The sequence below is a fragment of the Schistocerca piceifrons genome, chromosome 7, assembly GCF_021461385.2.
Source record: "Schistocerca piceifrons isolate TAMUIC-IGC-003096 chromosome 7, iqSchPice1.1, whole genome shotgun sequence".
Lineage (NCBI taxonomy): Eukaryota > Metazoa > Arthropoda > Insecta > Orthoptera > Acrididae > Schistocerca > Schistocerca piceifrons.
Genome location: NC_060144.1, coordinates 77,023,797 through 77,045,366, shown reverse-complemented (window position 1 = coordinate 77,045,366; position 21,570 = coordinate 77,023,797). Strand labels below are relative to the sequence as shown.

The 21,570-nt window shown below is 44.1% G+C and overlaps 1 protein-coding gene across 1 annotated transcript in view; it reads left to right on the top strand.

The window, feature by feature from the left end:
• Positions 1-19,303, top strand: part of LOC124805438 — a 101,038-nt gene extending 81,735 nt beyond the window's left edge. Inside the window, exon 3 of the mRNA XM_047265999.1 lies at positions 19,158-19,303. Coding sequence (XP_047121955.1) covers positions 19,158-19,303 — 146 coding nt within the window. The remainder of the gene's footprint in view (positions 1-19,157) is intronic.
• Positions 19,304-21,570: the final 2,267 nt, after the last annotated feature.

Genomic DNA, 21,570 nt, shown 5'->3' with positions numbered 1-21,570 from the left:
AGCACGTAATCACACATGCCCTTGAAAGCATTCAAAACAATATGGATGAAGGCCCGGACACAAGTTATTAAAATTACCTTAAGGAATACACACGGCTGAAGGCCTCAGTTGCAAAATTTTACATAAAAACTCGGCTGAAGGCCACACACTGGAGATAGAAAAAACTGAGGGCTTAAGGCCTGGATAACAAGAATTTCAGATAGAGAAGAAAATTTTAAAAGGTTTTAAATAAGTGACTTTTCAAATTTTTATTTAAGACGGCTGAAGGCCTGATCATAAAAAATTTCATGTAAAGTTCGGCTGAAGGCCACATACTGATCATAGAACTACTCAAGGCTTAAGGCCTGGATAATAATAAGGAATTCCAATGGGCAAGATACCCCTTTTTTAATTTAGTTTAAGCAAGAATCTTCAAACTTTTAATTTAAGACTGCTGAAGGCATTATCTTAACATTAAAAGAAACTTAATTAATAGACGGTGAAGGCCTCGCACAGTACTTGAGACTAAAAGAAAATAACAATTTAAAACAACAGATCAATGGTGCTCAGAAGTGCTCCGAGGGTCGGCCTGAGGAGGTAACTCTAACATACGTTTAGGTGAGACAGGCAGCCAAGCATAATACTAAATAATCGGATGGCAACCCGATACAGGGACGGCTGAAGGACCGACCAACAACCTAATCAATTCCCTTCCGCCCCGACCAACAGCACGACAACAGAAAAGTCAGCGAGGACGAAGATACGAGCAGTACTATGTCTTGAAAATTGTCGTCCAAACACAGTCAAGACACAATAACCACTCAAAAATATGAACAACACCAAGGCTGTCGAACTACACGCAGTGCTGGACAGCATCAACACGGTGAGGAAAAACACACTGCCGGAAAACTATGCTAACAAGCAGGGCAAGTAACTGGAACGTAAATGGCCACAAGGCAGAAGACAACGCTGGTGCACTTCACTAATAAGTATCAACATATTCCATAGTTAAACACCAAACAGACAGCAGAAAAATTTCGCTGACTCCAGCACACCATACGTTGCTGCTTGCGGGAACGGCACAGAAAGCAACAAGCGGCAATGGAGGAAGAGATGTCACGGCAGTTAACGTTTCATAACAGGTTAACTGATCACTCAACATCCGTGTACAGGTGGACGACGAACTTTGTAGCTCTAAGGACGTCACACACATCCATGACCGAGGCAGGATTCGAACCTTCAGCCTACGGCCCGTCAGCGTGCGAGGTCGCGTTTTCTGCTGCATGACTGACCTGGTGACAGGCGAAGGCGGCTGCAACTGCAAAGCTCTGAAGTGTCGTTGGATGACGCTTCCAGACAGGGGCTACTTTCTCGATTTGTTCCTCAAAACATCCTCGACAACCCCTGATAGATTGTCGAAAATTTTTTGGGACGCCCTGTATATCATAAGTGGAAGGCAACGGGAAACCACCACTGGAATCACTTCCCTAGACGCTCATGCGGTGGACCTCTCTGACGAGGCTTCCCCCATGACCAGACCTGCAGTAAGCCAGAACACAAAGTACGTATGTATATAAATGACGTAATGGATAAAGTCCAAAACTCCATGAGGCTGTTTTCAGATGATGAGGTTATCAGTAAAAAGCTAGCAACATCAGGAGACGGTAGCGAACTGCAGAATGACCTGCAGGGAATTGTTGAATGGTGCAGAGACTGGCAGTTATAAACGTAATATATCGCTCATATGTGCGAGAAGAAATCTACTACTGTACTGTTACTCTGTTTGTGACGAACTGCTGGAAATCGTAATTGCTGCAAAATATCTAACCATCTGGAGCGACCCTAAACGGAATGACCACATAAAACAAATTATAGGCAAAGCGGTTGGTAGACCGAGTTTCATAGGAGGAATTTTAAGGAAAGTTGACTCATCTACGAAATAAGCGGCTTACAAAACTATTTTGCCGTGGCTGCGTTTACGGTTTAAAACCGAGATACTGCAAAATAGCACAGTACCAGCTTAAATCTCGCTGCTTCGCTCACATAGACTGTACGGCCTGCAGAGATTTTATTTGTTTTTATTTAATCGAATTTTTTATGTTGTTCACAAATTGCAACATCTTTTAAGCTTTTCACGCTAATTAAGGCCATATAAGCATGGTCTTTTCCGAATGAACTTGTGACCAAAAAGCGATTCTGGAAGCTGGAGTCCAAAGTTTTTGTTAATCATGCCTTTTGCTTTCTTGAGGAGATACTTCCACAGCAACTTTCATCCCCTAACAAATATATTTTTAAATTCGACCGAGAAGTGAAATACCAATTTTCATAAATTTAGCTTCATATTTTTTTAAGGTACCGAAATATTTTCTGAAAAATTTTCACCTCTATTCCATTTCCTTAGAGGGTTGTATTTTCAGAAACACTGAAACACGTATCTTTATATCTAGGAGAGAAGTGAAGTCCCAATTGTCCTAGATATAGCCTTAAAAAAGCCTTCAATAGTTCTTTGGTAATTATTTATTTTCACTGATTTTCTTCCTTAGTGTCTGAATTTTCAAAAATAGTGACACATGTATTTTTATTTTCTGACTGAGAAAGTAAAAACCAGTTTTTGTAGGTGTAGCTTCCAAAATCCCTTAACAGGGACATAGACCGATGACCTCGCTGTCTGGTCTTCTTCCCAAAAACAACCCAACCCCGCTTCGAAGAAGCCTTTCATCCCCTATTACATCCCATAGGAGTGGAATTTCGGACAATCTCTTCTTAAACGATGCCTAAAATATACGATCCACAGCCTCTCAAACTTCGAATTTCTATCCTTAACGGTTTGGGCTGGGTAGTGATGGGTCAGTGAATCAGTCCGACCCATGTCACCCCCTTAGGAGTTGAGTTTCCAAAAACAGTGAAACATGTGTTTTTCCATCTCTAGCCGAGAAGCCAATTACCAATTTTCAAAGATTTAGCCTTAAAAATGCTTACACAATAAAGTATTTCCATTAAAACTTTCATCCCCCGTTTCAACCCAATAGGGGATGAATTTCCAAGAACAGCAAAACAGGTATTTTTTAAATTTCTGACTAAAACGGCAAATTAAAATTACATAGATTTAGCTTTAAAAAAGCTTTCATAACAAACATTTCCATGCAAAATCTTATCCCTTATTTTACACTCTTAGGGTTTCAATTCCCAAAAACCCTGAAAGGAGTAGTTCTTTTATTTGTAACCGAGAAGTGAAATACCAGTGTTCATAGATGTAGCGTTAAAAGTACTTTAGTAGGTCTTTAATAAAGTCATATTTTCAAAAACGTTTTCACTCACTATTTCACCCCCATAGTGTTAAATTTACAAAAATGCTGAAATGTGTATTTCTTTATTTCTGATCTTGAAACCAAATACTAATTTTCGTAGGTCTAGCTTCAAAAATGCCTTAATAGCGACATTTTTCAGAAAGCCCTTCGCCTCCTATTTCACCCACTTATGCTTAGAATTTCGAAAAAATCCCTTCTTAGGCGACACCTGCAGTATGAGATCCACACCTTCTCCAAATTTCAGGTTTCTATCCTTAGAGGATTGGGCTGGGCGATGATCAGTCAGGACATTGCCTTAGCTAAGAGAATTCCATCCACAATTGATTTAAAAACGTTTGTGTCAGCATACCATAGATAAGGGTGAAGTAATAACATATTATTTTATTGTTATTATGGTACTTCGCAGAGATCGCGGTGCCACAGCAAAGTCGAAAAGGCGTATCGTTACCACAGAACTTAGCGACGCCTCGCTGCAGTCCGCAACAACCAATGGGACGCTTCAGACCTATGGCAGACGCTCCGTGCCTTCGCTCTCGACATAGCAGCGCCCTCACACTGGGTCTGTGAGCATTCCCTATGAGTGGGTAGACACATGGCGCTCTGGTAGCTACGCCACTACGCTATCTGTTGGCGAAGGACGTTGAAACCATTATCAGTGCATCTACTGTACTGTCCCCCAGGCGGCAATTTGCCATCATCGGTCAAAATAGACGTCATCTTTCTAAGTGCACTAATTTTTATCCCTGTCATTGTATTTTAATATACAGAGGTCTGCTTGAGTCCAATGGCGTGCAGTTCTTTCTTGCCTTTTTCTGTCGTAATTTCGGCAGGTAAGTAAATAACAACTCTCGATGTTCGTTGATCCGACATTGTTTTAAAGTGATAGCTGATTGTCTTTCCCTTGTAAATTTCCTTTATTCGCCCTGTCACATGTTTGTTAAATCCAGCGTTTAAAGATAGATATTTGGCGAGTACTGAATGTTTATCGGTGGAACTGTCGCCGCTGGAAGCTTGGGCGCCTGCGCTATCGCATATGTTGTTGGTTGTTTTGTCTCTTCCGTTCGAAGTTGTGGTCTGATGTCCCTGTTTTCAGCCTCCGTTGGAAATAGGTATCAGGATCTGCCACTCTGTGCCGTCTGTGATGTCCTGCGAACTCTTTCCTCCTGACAAGACAGAAGCCTTCGACAGTGCTTACTTTTGGGGTTGCTCTGAGTCAGACTCAGAGGCAGGTATTGGTTCAACGTCTGATGCCGATGTGTCGCAGTATATTTTTTGAGGAGTAATTTCACCCTATTTGGCAGCTCTATCTTCCGCGAGTTGATCGTGTCTTCTTCTGTCTTCGTTAGATATCTTCTGGTCGTGGTCTTCCTCTCGAGGATGGACGGAGACAGAGAGCGGTTTTAACAAGATAATAAGTTGTCGTCTCTTCCTCTATGAATAGATGATGAATGCAGCTAGCCGCTAACTTTGTGTAATGTCTTGTCTGTATAGACATGTATCTGTTGCCTTTAAGACCCTTTCTCCTTCACACATAAATCTATACAGTAATGTAAGGGCCTCCCGTGTCTTGGCTGATCCGTGATAAGACAGGCGAAAAGTTAGACTAATGGAGGATTATTAGTATTATCTCTATTTTCATTCGCTCTCTCTCTTTCTCTCGTTTATCTATGTACAGTTTTTAATATATTATTTCATTACGTGAAATCAGCCAAATAGGATCTTTGGTGGAGTCCTTCGTCTTGGTAATCAGCGGCTCGCTTGCTGTAACAGATCTTTACATTTATTATTACTGTTAAGCACTGTATTCAGTCGGGAGAATCAATCGTGTGGACAATTTGTTCCTTTTTCGAAAGATTGCGAATTCCAGATGTGTACGAAGCCTTTTTGGACGATTTAACACAGACTCAATGATTGCAGGCTCTCTTCGACACAGCTGAAACTTCCCCACTAATTACAGGGCCAACGTGATCATCAAATGGTTCAGAAAAAACTCATTCGTTCATTCACTCCGGAACAAAAAGTCACAAACCTTATTTATGAAGGAAATTGTGTATTAAATCCATCTCCATTACATGTCCAGATCTCCGATGATTCCACGTCTTAATTATTTTCCGTTTACACTCTCTTTCTATTCAAACAAACCGCTAGTGGCACAAAAGTTAATTCGCTCGATTTAGCGAGAAGAAAATCAGAATATATATCTCTCAGAAACACGTCAATCCCTCAGTCCCTACTCCAGAAGCTGTCCTAGTTACCACTCTAACAACCGTGGAGAATGCATATATGCATCTCTGTTATTTCAAAGAATAAACGCGCTAGAAAATACTTTGGCGTCGTCTAGCTGTCGCCGCATATGTTACGAGAAAATCAGATCAGATACTTTTCCAAAGTGAATGAATGTGGATGGTTTGATTGACAATGATTAATTGGTGCGTGGTAGAGGGTATTTTCTGTGGGGACATTACACGGTGTGTACGCCTCTAATTAACGAACCTACTCGTTGAAGTACGCCTGGTTCCCGATTAGGATCTTGGCCTTGTTGGTCACGTGCTGACCACTCGAGGGGGGTTTTGGGGGGGGGGGGGGCATGGCAACACGTCGTTCCATACTCTTGCTATGTTTACGTCAATCATGTCACTCTCTTGGGTCATCATCAAACGGCGATCGACCGACCCCTGGGGGGCGGAGGCAACTGTCTCAGCCGCGAACACACTGCGGTCCGCTCACTGTGCCATCGCACTCTCCACTGTCACCACATCTCTTCTTTCATAAATAAATTGCAGTCGCCTTTTCATATCCATCTGTATGTGAAGGCTAATCTCGGGAACTGCTGTAGGGATTTTGATCCGGTTTTGACTAATAGAGGTACTGATCCACGAGGACAGTTGTTTGATTTATAAAAAATTTGGTCACATTGTCCTGCGGATGATTAATTAAAGTTAAGCTGTGCTAACGACTCCGTTTCCACCTAGCGAACAAGGGTCGTAACTCGAGAAAGCAGCAGTGTCTTGACAGAGCAGAAATCGTGACCAAATGCGCTTATGTAACGGTAAAGTGTCGGATACGAAAAGAAAGGTTGTAGGATCGAATCGTGGCTGCGTCACCTCTTTTTCTCGCTTTGCCATTTAACCTAGCAATCGTCTCTCGATGATGTGGAGATTCGCCAGAAACAAAATATGGCTCGGATTACGTGTTACACTGCAGTTCCCGTTTTCCTTGTTAGGGACAAGCAAGTCGCCTGAGTGATATCGATTGACTGGAAGCGTTTCAGAACAGTTGCATAACGAACAAACACACGAGTCCAAAACCTGTTGTTTTCAATTCTTCATGCATAAAGTAAAACGCTGCACGGGGTGCACCTTTGTTTATGTAAATAAAAATTTACAGCAACAAGGCATATGGCTGAGCTTTCAACTTTTCTTGAGCCGCACATAGATGCAAACACTATTATCTACGTGCTGGGCAAAAGATATTCGTTTGCACGCTTTTTAATTATATAGAAGGGACTATACGAATCGGTCTATACGAATCTATACTGGTGAGAAAGATGTTTGGTCCGTCTAAAGCTCATAAAAAGGTGGGCACGATCATGTTCATTGGGATTCAAAAATTTCTTGGTTACGAACACATAATATTTCTAAATACTTCGTTGTGGGACGCATTTCATAATATGAGCCGCGCGGTCTTTGGCGCCTTGCCACGGTTCGCGCGGCTCTCCCCGTCGGAGGTTGAGTCCTCCCTCGGGCATCGGTGTGCGTGTTGTCCTGAGCATAAGTTAGATTAAGTCAGATTAAGTAGTGTGTAAGCCTAGGGACCAATGACCTCTACAGTTTGGTCCCATCGGAACTTACCACAAATTTCCAAATTTTGTAAGTTAGATGACTGTTTCAGATTGTCAATATCTGCTTCCCTCACACTATCAATCGCAATACGCACTCTTAATTCATTGCAAATTCTTTGAACAACGGGCAGTGTCTTACTCAGTTTCGAATTACGCTAATGAATATGACCAATAACGAAGAGATAACCACCTCATCATGTGATGTGAGACTTGGACTTATAATAATCAAATATCTTTAACAAATAGCTTCCCTGCTTGAGTCTGAGAACAATTGCATAGAGAAAAAACACGCGAATCCAAAATATGTGATTTTTTTAGGGTTCAAGTAAAATTTTTCAGTTAAACTACGTCAGTAACTTTGCAACGATTACGGGCAGTACGTTCTTTCGGCAGAGCAGCAGGTGACTCTTCTATTAGCATCCTGCTTTCTTTAATAGAAACTAGATGCGGACACGATCCTTTGCGTGGTACAGCGAAAACGTCTGCCATAATGAGTCTACGACAAAGAACTGCGGCAATGAATCTGAACAATACATCACAGTGCGTGCTGAGCTTCACAAGAGATGTTCTATAATACGACCTAAACATATACATCATGCGTATTTTTTTATTTATTTATTTTTTTGGGGGAGGGGGAGGGGGGGAATCACCTCAGCCAGCCTCCTATACATACTAAATCACTCATACTCACACAGGCATCAATGATTCACATACATTATTTACACTGGTTGTAAACATATTACTTACGTCATGACGTGCTACCATCATTGCCATGAGATGCCTCTCCAGACGCCAGTTCTATGAATAAAACGCCTCCACACAGCATTCCTGTCGTACGCTGCTTACGTCGCGTTAATTACACTAACGTGATAATATTCACTTACTTAACATTGTTCCCTAAATGTTAATAGTGGGCTGCAAACAAAAGATGATGCGCGAGAAGTCGGCCGCTAGCCGAGGACACTGCCCTATCCAGAGCCGTGTTACAGAGTACGTCCTCCCGCCACTGGCGCGAGAAGAAAGAACTTCGCTGCCGTGTTGTTTGTTTCGCTGACTGCAGCTACTTGTTCCACAAGCCTAAATACTCCTCCTACCTCATTGGGATGATACTGTGCCTCAACGGCGAGGTAGCGGCACGTATAGAGGCAGGACATTCGAGAAATGGGTGTCTTCAAACCACGGCGAAGCCTGACTGGCTGCTTTCCACCCCACATCCGCCCTGGCGCCGGTTCTCATCATATCCATCGCACCTGACGTCAAACTGCCTCCTTATTTATTTGCTGCAACCAATCACAGCGCTTCCAGTGCCGCTATCAGTTCGGCGCACCAAACGGCCGCTTGCGTCGCTTGGACCTTAAACTGGAAATGATGGTAGTGCGATAGTTAGTCAAGGAGCTGTTCTGCTACAACTGCATCTATACTCATATAACCAAATCAGCTGCCGCTACTGTCGGATCTCTAGTTTGCTTTTCAGAGGGATTGTTATATGGGGTGTGACAATAAAGTAATGAGACTGTTTTTCTTTGCAAGATGTGGCAATCCTGCAGGCTTGCGTAGGCACAATGTCTTTGACCTTGGTCTATAAGCTGCTTCTGGTCCTAGCAGCACATCGATGCAACTGCTCAGTCGTGAATTGTGCTGTAATAAGTTAACATGTGTTTGTGTCTCTCGTCACAGAAATGGAACCGCATAATATTGCACAACAGCATGCCATTTCTTTTTGCGTTAAATTGGGTGAAAACGCGACGACAACTTACAGTCAGCTTCAGAAGGCTTTTGGAGACGAGTGATTGCCAAGAGCTCAAGTTTTTCATTGGCATAAAATGTTTAGTGAAGGGAGAAGGAATGTTGAAGTCAGAAGTGAAATGCATGCTTGTGTGCTTCTTTGATTCCAAGGGAATTGTTCATAAAGAGTGGGTGCCTCCTGGAAAAACAGTTAACCAATATTACTACAAAGAAATTTTAGAAGGACTTCGTAAAAGAGTTCTTCGTGTCTGTCCCAACATTGCTGATAATTGGATTCTGCATCACGATAATGCGCCATCCCATACTGCTCTGTCAGTACAGCAATTTTTAACCTCAAAACAAATTTCAGTACTACCACAGCCACCTTATTCACCACATATCTCTCTGTGCGACTTTTTTCTATTTCCAAGAGTCAAAACGGCGGTCAAGGGACACCATTTTCAAACAACATAAGCTGTCCAAAAAGCTGTGACGAGGGTCTTGGAGGATATTACAGAAGATGAGTTACAGAAATGTTACCATCAATGGCAGAAGCGCTGGAAAAAGTGTGTGCAATCAGAACTGAATTACTTTGAAGGAGACAACACTAAACTTGACTGAAACGGTGAGCAAGATTTTTTTTCACATCATTCTCATTACTTCATTGTGACACCTCGTAGGTCGATTACTTGTCACAACATACAGGGTGAGTAACAAAACGTGCACCGCAAATATTGCGGAAATGGGAAGTGCGGGAGGTTTTCACAGAATGGATTGGTAGTCAGGGGCTCGTATTGTTAGCCAGTAAAGAGATTGTAATAATACTTAGAAAACATTTTTTGTGCAAACATTTACTTTTATAAATGGAACAATGCCTATTCACATCGACAAACTAAAAGTAGGGTAAATTAGAATGTCAGTGGTGTTTGTTGTAGGGTTCTAGTGTGAGTCGTTTACGAGGCATCATATGTTGAAAAGTTTCCTCACTGACGTTGGTGTTATTCAACCTACGTACTTGCTGCAGGGGATAGGCGAAATACTGTGAACACCTGAACTTACTTGGGAATGGTTTATTAATAAGGGATTGGACCCCCATTTGCCCGTAATACAGCTACGATTGTTCTTGGAATACTGGCATATTATGATTGTATAGTCTCCAGTGGAATGTTATGGCACTCTTCGATCAGAACCTCTTCTAACTCCTGTAGTGGCGAGAGAGGCGGAAATCTGCTCCCGTGTCTGCGCTGCAATACCGCCCGAAGGGGTTCGATGATGTTCAATTCCGGGGACTGTGCTGTTCACTTGAATGCTCCTCATAACGCGATTGTACTGTCCTGGCTGTATGAATTGGTGCATTGTCGTCCTGAAATATGGCATCATTGTTGGGGAACAACATTTGAATTATGGGGTGCACATGATCAACTAAAATGTTCACATAATCGTTGGCTGTAACACGGCCTTTGAGAGAAATGATGCGGCCAGCAGAATACCATGGCTGCTCACACCATCAAACTTCCACCTCTATGCTTAACCGTTGGAATCAGGATTGTAGGCTTCTTTTGGTGTTCTCCAGATGTAAACCCAGCCCGATGTTGGAAATAACGAAAACGTTGACTCGTCGGACCATGTGACGCGTTTCCACTGATCAGCCGTCCAGAATTTATGCTCCTGACGCCATGTTTTACGCTTCTTTGCGTTGGTTGTCGTCACTAAGCAGCACCTCGTCCATGAATATTCGCTTTATGGAGTTCTCGACGGACAGTGTCGATAGATATGGGGTCTCGAAATGGCTATTGATCTCTGTAGTCACTTTAGCAGCCGTAGTTTTGTGTTGTTTTTACACAATTCGTGTTAGCGTAAGACAGTCTCTGTCATTTAGTTTTGATTTGCGCCCACGTTTACACGATGATGTCTTTCCATGTTTTCTGTAGGTTGCCATGACTGTTGAAACAATTGCTCTTGAAACAGCCAATAATGTGGCTGTCTTGGTTACTGATGCTCCAGCTAATCGGGCCCCCACAGACTGCCCTCTTTGGAACTCAGATCTTTAACTGCACGTCAACCTCGGTCTCTGAATGCAAATACGAAGTGTGCACTATTCGTAAACAACAACCTGCACTGATGCCTAGTCCGTACTGAACACGCATAGTCCAGCGCGACACGTGTCTTATCCGTGTTGTTGACCATCAAAGATAACCATCCCATTACTACCACTGTTCACATCTTTTGCCTATCCCCTGTAGGTACGCTGTGGCTATCTTTGCTTGCAGTGTGCTTCTGTGTTCTTTGAGTGCATTGCGTGCGACTTGGTAGTCAGTTAGTGTGCGACAGTGCAAGCAGTAGGTCGTCAGTGGACGATGGAATTCACCAATGCAGAAAAAACCGACATCATCGGGTATGGAGAGTGTAAGAAGAATGCAGTTCGTTCTTTGTACGGCAAGATATCCCAATACACGTCAACCATCTCGGCAATTATCTACCAGCCTCTTCAACCAGCTACGTAAAATCTGTAGTGTAACACAAAGACAATGCAACAGAGGGAAACAGGTGACGCCAGCAGAAGGGGAAATTAACGTTCTTGCTGCTGTTGCAGTTGATCCGCACGTTAACTCCATCGCATGAGGAAGTGGCATGAATCAGGGAAGTGTCTACGCATTCTCCTTCGGCATAGGTTCCATCCCTACCACAAATCTCTCCGTCAAAAGCTGCATGAAAACAATTTTGAAATCCTGCCTCGGGCATGGATGTGTGTGCTGTCCTTAGGTTACTTAGGTTTAATTAGTTGTAAGCTCTAGGCGACTGATGACCTCAGAAGTTGAGTCGCATAGTGCTCAGAGCCATTTGAACTATTTTTTGAACAATTTTGAAAGTCGCGTTGACTTCTGTACCTGGCCATGAGGACAGGATACTCCAGATGCATCATGCATCTTGTGTAGTGATGAAGCCACATTTACTAATAATGGCCAGGTAAACCGCTGAAACTTGCACTATTGGTCTATTGACACTCCCCGTGGCTTCGGCAGCTGGAACGTCAGCGTCCATATAGTGTAAACGTGTCATGTGGGATAGGGAACCATCAGCTCACAAGGACAGTGAACCCGCACAAGTATTGCATCCTCCTAACAGATCACTAATGCTCTAAGAAGGTTCTCTGCAAACTATGAGTATGAGGAATCTGCGGTACCAACATGATGGCTGTTCAACCTATAGTAAGCAGAGTACTACAGTACGTCTTAACGAATTGTTCCCAAGTCGTTGGATTGCAGAAAGAGGACCTGAACCTTGGGGGTACCTTTTCCCGGATATGACTCTTGTAGACATTTTTCTGTGCGGAAATCTGGAAGACGCTGTCTAAATAGACATATCTACTACACCTGGTGATAAGCAAGGAGGTATTACTGCAGCCTGCTCGGACATCTCCGCTGAAACACTAGCACGTGTGCAGCTGGCTTTGGCGGCTGGTGTGGCCGAGCGGTTCTAGGCGCTACAGTCTGGAACCGTGCGACCGCTACGGTCGCAGGTTCGAATCCTGCCTCGCACATGGATGTGCGTGATGTCCTTAGGTTAGTTACGTTTAAGTAGTTCTAAGTTCTAGGGGACTAATGACCTCAGATGTTAAGTCCCATAGTGCTCAGAGCCATTTGAACCACTCGCAGCTGTCTTTCCATACCAACTGGAAGCGTATTTTGCCGCTGCCGGTAGTTATTTTGATCATAACCTGTGTTAGTCAATAGTCTCGTTACTGATCAGAATCCACGTAAATACTGTATCCATTTGTGTTGTTCTTTAGTGTGTGCTACCACAGGTCGTGTACAAATTTTGGTGTGGAAACTTTTCAAACTACGATATCTCGTAAACGACTCACACTAGAATTCTGCAACAAACACCACTAACACTCTAATTTACACTAATTTTAGTTTGTTCAATTTACAAAAGTGTATGTTAGCACAAAAATGCACTTGAAAAGTATATTACAATCCGTTTACTGGCTAACAGTACGTCCCCTGACTACCAATCCATTCTGCGAAAACTGCATATCAATAGTATTTTCAATTTCCGCAGTATTTGCCGTGCGAGTTTTACGTGGTTCATCCAGTATATAAATGAATTAGCAGACAACGTTGGAAACGCCGTGAGACTTTTCGCGGATAATGTTGTATTATGAAGTTGCGACGCTGGAAAACTGTAACGAAATGCACGAAACCCAGTTTACTGCAGCGAGTGCCAATTGACCCTCAGCATTAGCAAACGTAACGTTCTGCGAATACACAGGGCTCATTATTGTATGATTACACGGATGCAGAACAATCACCGGGAGCAGTCAGTTCCGAAAAATACCCAGAATCGCAGGAAAGGCAAATTTCAGACCGAGATTCACTAGAAGAATTCTCAGGAAACATAGTCCATCAACAAAGGAGGTAGCTTAACCCTAGAGTACTGAAGGGGTGAGAGAGGGGGGGATGTTAAATTGCTATTAAACCGTCGTAAATTTTACTACTCCAAATTTTACTGTCAGGAAGTCGTAATTTATATGTTATGTATTAGTCAATTAGCCAATTATAATTATGTTACATACAAAGTAAGTACAATATGTCCTGTCTCATAACCTATAACGACAATTTTACTGCTCAAAATGTTATTGGAAAAGATGTCATAATGTATGTTACGTATGCACTAGTTACAAATTTTTATAATTCTAGACATCTCTCACACAAAACATGACTAAAAGGTCTTCTGCTTTAGATACTATTATTACAGTCTAAGCAAGACCTAGCTCGATGTTCTACACAAATTGCTCTTGAGCAGTGGTTACAAAATGTAGTCGCTATTCTTATTTTGCCCTAGGGGCACATTGAGCATACTTCTCCCTTTATGTCACAGTAGTTTCTGCTGCTGCTCAGGTGAAGTTCTTCAAGCAATCTACCCAGTACATTTGCGCCAGAATCAAATGCAGTATCATCCATGTTGCGGTAATTTCAGCAGCAAAAGACCAGAGTGGCAGTGAAGTGATTCAATATGATATAAGCTAACGCTTTTCGAACTGTGGCTGCTTTATATTTCGTCTAAGATGCCTTGCTAAACAGTCGTAATATTTACGACAAGAGCACAAGAGTCAACAACAAAGGTACTAAAGAGAAAGTATATGTCATGTGTCGATATTGGCGGGAACTGCGAAGAGATACCAAGTGCAATCGTAAATTTTACGAGGTTTTAGTAATCTAGGGCAAAAAAACGCTCGTTCGACCAATACTTAAATATGGCTCGTCACTATTGGATCCATTCGAGGTAGGATTGATAGAGGAACTAGAGAAGATGCAAAGAGGAGCATTTCGTTAGAGGTTCATTTAATAAGCAGAAAGTGCTGTCATTTACTGTCATGTAAAGTCATTATATGATCAAAACGAACTGCAAAATGATTTATACAAGATATCTGTATGGCGCAAAAAGTGGCAATTGATTCTAAATCATGAAAAGTGTAAAGTCATCCACATGAGCACTAAAAGGAATCCGCTAAACTTCAGTTACACGATATGTCACACAAATCTAAAGGCTGTAAACTCAACTAAATGGTTATGGATTACAATTACGAATAACTCAAACCAGAACGAGTACATAGATAATGTGGGGAAAATGTGGTGTGCGTACTGTAAGACCTTCGGTACACACACCATCAGATTATTTGACTTGTCGCTTTAATGAAGTAGGCGAGTGTCAGCAGTATGTCTCGTGGTCTTATCGTGGCTTGTTTATCTTCTGCCGTTAGGTCAGATGATAGAAATGCCACTTGCACACTTAGAGTTGCAGATTGATGGTGACCAACTTTAAACAGAACTTGATTAATTTTCACATACATTTATTAAAATAACAACAAGCATAAAAATTACTTAACTTGGTTCTGGATGCTATTTACAATTGACAATCTGACCTTCCTTTGGTACGTTAATCTTATTCTCACATATATCTCGGATACTTGACAAAAGTTATCTTCATGGCTATGTACAGAAATATGGTAATCTTATTAGGTGCAGACTGAAACTTGACTATAGACTGGTACAGACAAACGTAGAACACATACAGACTGGTACAGACAAATGCAGACTGACTAATTGGAAGTCTGTACACTCGTTATAATACCTCACGCGTTCATGTATCACGGCGCGAGTGTGATCCGTGAGAAGAAAAAGGTTCTACGTAAGCAGCAATCTCATTGGCTGCGTTCCATATTAATACGTGGATCGGTGGAAGCAGAATTTGGTCCGTCTCTATGGCAGCGCCATCTCGTAGTGTGGAGACGGACGAGCGCTGTGCCTGCGCTGTTGTGCTTAGCGGGCGCGCTCTAGTGGGAAAGTTGTGTACGCGCTGACTACACGTAACTATGTACACAACAGAAAATAATCCAAAGACTGCGGCAGAACACTTACAAGGTGTAGCACGTCTACTAAATAGGCTGCTTACATTACACTTGTCCGCCATCTTCCGAAGTGCTGCCGCGCGGTGGGGGATCCGCATCGGATAGGATTGACTGAGGACATCGAAACAGTCGAAAGAAGGGCAGTCTGCTTTGTATTATCGGGAAATAGGGGAGCGAGTGCCACGGATACGATACACATTTGGGATGGCAGTCATTAAGCGTTTTTCGCTGCGGCAGGACCTTCTCATGAAATTTCAATCACCAACTTTCTCCTCACTTTTCTTTGCGCCCATCTGCACAGTAAGAAATTATAATCATCATAAAATAAGAGAAATCAGAGCTCGCACGGAAATATTTAATTGTTTGTTTTTTCAGTGTGCTTTTCTAAAGTAGAAGCAGTAGACGAAAAGTAGCTTAAAGGTGGTTCGATGAACTCTCTGCCAGGCACTTAACTGTGAACTGCGGAGTAGTCATGTTGGTGTACATGTAGATGTAGATGTCCGGGAGATGGTCAACCAACTCCAGCGGCAGATGCTGCAAGAAAGCGTCCTGCACCGTAGTGTGTTTCCGACAGTGTAGTTTCCTAGAAGAGTCAACAAACATATAGCTTCCTCCGACGTATATCTCGTGAAAATACCATGGAAATAAAACTGGAGAATTGAAATACACACGGAGGGGTACCGACAGTTGTTGTTCCCAGGAGGCACACGTGACTGGACAGGAAATGGGGACAAGTGACAGTCGTACTCAAACTACCCTTCGCCACACACCACAAGGTCGCCTGCGGAGTTTAGGTGAAGATATGCACTGAAGTGACAAAAACCATAGGATACCTCCTAATATCGTCTCGACTTCGTTTTGCCTGGCGTAGTGCAGCAACTCGAAGAAGCCGGCCAGTATGGCCGAGAGGTTCCAGGCGCTTTAGTCTGGAACCGCGCGACCGCTACGGTCACAGGTTCTAATCCTGCCTCGAGCATGGATGTGTGTGATGTCCTTAGGTTAGTTAGGTTTAAGTAGTTCTAAGTTCTAGGGGATTGATGACGGTTAGTTGGTTGGTTGGTGAAGGAGACCAGACAGCGTGGTCATCGGTCTCATCGGATTAGGGAAGGATGGGGAAGGAAGTCGGCCATGCCATTTCAGAGGAACCATCCCGGCATTTGCCTGGAGTGATTTAAGGAAATCACGGAAAACCTAAATCAGGATGGCCGGACGTGGGATTGAACCGTCGTCCTCCCGAATGCGAGTCCAGTGTCTAACCACTGCACCACCTCGCTCGGTGGGGACTGATGACCTCAGAAGTTAAGCGCCATAGTGCTCAGAGCTTTTTTTTTTAACTCGACAAAACATGGATTCAACAAGCCATTTGAAGTTCCCTACAGAAACATTGAGCCTTGGTGCCTCTACAGCCGTTCATAATTACGTAAGTGTTGCAGGTGTAGGATTTTGTGTACATACAGACCATTCGATTATGTCCCATAAATATTCAGTGGGATTCATGTCGTGCAATCTCGGTGGTCAAATCATTCGCTCGAATTGCCCAGAATGTTCTTCAAATCGTGAACAACTGTAGCCCAGTGAAAATGCTGTCTGGGAACATGAAGTCTGAATGCAAATAGCTGAACATAGCCATTTCCACTCAATAATCGGTTCAGCTGGACGAGGTAAATGAAATGATCGTATGGCATTGTTGACGGGAGGCCCCATTCGAGGGAGTGCGGCCGCTGTATTGCAAGTCCTTTTTAGTTGACGCCACTTCGGCGACTTGCGAGTCAATGATGATGAAAAAGATGGTGGACACACAACACCCAGTGCCCTGCCGGGAATCGAACCCGGCCCCCCTGTGTGGAAGGCGGCAACGCTACCGGTACGCTATGGAGGCAGACAACTGGATGAAGTGACTCAATCCATTCTATGTAAAAACAGCCCACACCTCTATGAAGCCACCACCAGTGCAGAGTGCCTTCTTTACAACCTGGAACAATGGCTTCGTGGGATGTGCGCCACACTTGAACACTACCATCAGCTGTTACAGAAATCTGACCAGGCTACTGTTTTCCAGTCGTCTGGGGTCCATCCGATGTGGTCACGATCCCAGGACAGGTACTGCTGTAGCAGAGGCACCCGCGTCTGCTTCCATAGCCCATTAATGCCAAATTTGGCCACACAGTCTTAACAGACACGATCGTCGTACGTCCCACATTGATTTGTGCAGTCGTCGTGTGACTAAGGCCTCCTGTCGGGTAGACCGTTTGCCGGGGGCAAGTCTTTCGATTTGACGCCACCTCGGCGACTTGCGCGTCGATGGTGATGAAATGATGATTGGGACAACACAACACCCTGAGCGGAGAAAAACTCCGACCCAGCCGGGAATCGAACCTGGGCCCATATGATTGGCATTCTGTCGCACTGACCACTCAGCTACCGGGGGCGGACATTTGTGCAGTTATTCTCACACAGTGTTGCTTGTCTGTTAGCACTGACAACTCTAAATAAACGTTTCTGCTCTCGGACGCCAAGTGCAGTCCGTCAGCCACTGTGTGGCATGTGTAGCCTGAAATTTGGTAGTCTCAGCACACTCTTGACTCTGTCGATGTCAGAACATTGAATTCCCTAACGATTTCCTAAACAGAATGTTCCATACTTCTAGCTCCAACTGCACATTCTGCATTGAGAGTCTTAATTCCCGTCGTGCGGTCATAATCACATCGGAAACCTTTTCACATGGATCGGCTTCGCCTATGCACTGCCCTCTTATACCTCGCGTACGCGATACTACCGCCATCTGTATATGTGCGTATCGCTATTCCATGCCTTTCGGCACCTCCGTGCAGATGTAGAGAAATGCGCTGCTTCCTGGACTCGGGTAGGCGCACCGGCCACCTGATCGACTCCGTCCAGCGGATTACCGTCGTCGGTTGGTGTGCCGGCCAGCCTGGATTTGGTTTTTAGACGGTTTTCGACATCCTGCTAGGTGAATACCGGGCAGGTCCCCACGATCCGCCTCAGTTACACGACTCGCAGACATCTGAACATGCTCGCACTATTCCATTCATTACACTCGACACAGACAGCAGGGGTACACTAATTTCATCCCGGGAGGGGGGGGGGGGGTACGGGGTGGCGGCGGGAAGGGCATCCGGCCACCCCTTTCCACTAAGCTTGCCAAATACGTTCGTAACAAACTTCGTGGCAGATTAAAACTGTGTGCCGGACCGACACTCGAACTTGGGACCTTTGCCTTTCGCGTGCAAGTGTTCTACCAACTGAGCTACCCAAGCACGACTCACGCCCCGTCCTCACAGCTTTACTTCTGCCAGTAACTCGTCTGCTACCTTCCAAACTTTACAGAAGCTCTCCTGCGAAACTTGCAGAACTAGCACTCCTGAAAGAAAGGATACTGCGGAGACATGGCTTAGCCACTGCCTGGGGGATGTTTTCAGACTGAAATTTTCACTCTGCAGCGGAGTGTGCGCTGATATGAAACTTCCTGGCAGCTTAAAACTGTGTGCTGAACCGAGACTCGAACTCGGGACCTTTGCCTGTAAAGTTTGGAAGGTAGCAGACGAGCTACTGGCAGAAGTGAAGCTGTGAGGACGGGGCGTGAGTCGTGCTTGGGTAGCTCAGTTGGTAGAGCACTTGCCCACGAAAGGCAAAGGTTCCGAGTTCGAGTCTCGTTCCGGCACACAGTTTTAATCTGCCAGGAAGTTTCGTATCAGCGCACACTCCGCTGCAGAGTGAAAAATCTCATTCTGGACGTTCCTAACAATACGGACCCTGCGTCAGCGCGGGACATGGCACCGGTGAAAGAAAGTGCAGATGTAGAGAATAGCTAAACAGAAAACTTATGTCTGATAGATGCACTGTGGTTGACACCAGTGTGTTTGTTGGACAGTGGGGCGGCCCAAGAAGAAGCTGTCGGTGCCGCAGCTGCTGATGCTGCTCAACCAGCTGGCGAGTGAGGGCGCGCAGACTGCCGGGGCACGATCGCAGCGCGTGCGCTTCGGCTTCAGCCGGCGGCGGCGCGTCCAGCAGCCGTGAGCCGCCACCCGCCACCCGCCACGCGCCAGCTGCCGCCTGGAGCCTCCGCCTGGGCCGCCCGCACCTGCCTGCCTGCTCGCTACGTCACGCCACCTCGCCTCGCCTCACCCCACCCCGCCACTGCGAGCCGCCCGCGCTCTCTCGTCCGTCTTGCTTCGGCGTCTCGTATCTACAATGCAAGCGTCCCACTCACGGAATGTATAAGCTGTGTTAACGACCATGTGCACTTAAATACAAGCCTGCGTCGTGAAGTGCATTAAAGTGTTGTTGGAAACTTTATTTCAAGGTTTCTTTCCTTCCACATCCTCTATGCCCTTTTTCCCTGCTGAAAGCTGTGGTTGTACTACACAGCCAAATTTTGGTACATCTACTCGTATATTACCAAACAGTTAAGGACACTAGGAACTTCTGAAGTATAGAAATATGGAATTTTTTGCAAATTTATCAAATGGTACAGTTTTTTCTGATTACAATGGTATATACTTTATTGGGTTTAGAATGATAATTGACAGCAATACAATAAATTTTGGAGGCATGCTTACGCGTGCTACCATGCACATTTTATTTCAATTATAGCAAACCATTGGTATTTGACAAAAAAAAAGAAAAGATTTGCTTCCAGCGAAACTGTTTGGAATATGAGGTATGTCCACAAAGTAAGTTCCATTTGCTATTATAAAACTAACGTATACAGATACAGAAAAAATATTTATTGCACAAAAATCTGCAATTGTTAAACTACTTTACTACGTAGCTTCCGAAATTTTTTAGGCACTTGTCATAGCTTGGCACAAGTTTCTGTATGCCTTCTTCATAGAATGTTGCCACCTGTGTAGTCAACCATGTTGTAACATGTTCTTTCAGCTCGTCATCACCGTTGAAGTGTTTACCATGAAGGACAGAATTTAGGTGTAAGAAGAGATGAAAGTCGCTAGGAGCGAGGTCCGGGCTGTATGGAAAATGGTTGAAATGGCTCTTAGTACTATGGGACTTAACATCTGAGGTCATCAGTCCCCTAAACTTACAACTACTTAAACCTAACTAACCTAAAAACATCACACACATTCGTGCCCGAGGCAGGATTCGAACCTGCGATCGTAGCAGCAGCGTGGTTCCAGACTGAAGCGTCTACACCCGCTCGGCCACAGCGACCGGAGAGTGTATGGAGGATGATCAAACGCGTCCCAGTGAAATTCCGGTAAGAGTTGTTTGGTCACATTCGCCGTGTGAGGTATGCCATTATCGTGGAAAAAAACAACACCTTTTGAAAGTAATCCTCGGCGCTTGTCCTGTATTGCGCGGCGCAATTTCTTAATGGTCTCGCAGTAGCTGTGTGCATTGATTGTTTGGCCTTGTGGTAAAAATTCAATTAGCAAAATGCCTTTTCTGTCTCAAAAAACGGTGCAAATGACTTGTCAAGGTGTCAAGATTTGCTTGGGCTTAACCTTCGTTGGGGATGAAGTGTGCCTCCATTCCATTGATTGCCGTTTTGTTTCAGGTGTGTCATACGATACCCAAGTGTCATCCCCCGTGACTATCCGAGAAAGAAAACCATCTCCTTCTTCATTGTAGCGTGTCAAAAACTGAAGTGCACTGCCCATTCATTGTTTTTTATGTTGTTCAGTAGTATTTTGGTCACCCAATGTGAGCAAGACTTTCGAATTTTCAGTTTTTCATTAACAATTTCATGAATTAGTGAGATTTGCGGAACTTCCATAGCAAGGGCACTAAGTGTAAACTTACGGTTGTGCTTAATCTTCTCTTCAATTGTGTGAACCAGTTCACAAACGGACGTCCACTTCGTTCTTCATCATGCACTTGATCACGTCTTTCGTTGAACAGTCTCACCCAGCTTCTAACCATTGAATCGCTCATAGCATTTTCTACGTAAACCTCGCAGATTTGCCGATGAATTCCCTTTGGTTTAACTTTCTTTGCAATTAGGAAACGACCACATATCTGATTTCACACGCTGCGGCACTTTCAATTATGGCTGACATTATATAGAAGCACTACAAAGCACACGTCGGCAGCAGCGATCTGAAAATGGCGTACATGTCTTCTCCTCGAGTCAGAGTAACTGCCGCGCATGCTCGGAACTGCGATCGTAGCGCTGCCGCGGATGGAAATAGAAACGGAACTTTCTTTGTGGACGACCCTCGTATATTGTATATGTTGGTAACAATGATGATTTCCAACACCTGAAAATGATCATCTTTGCTCTTGTTTATGTTGGTTTTGGTGAAGTGTTTTGTTTACACCGTACT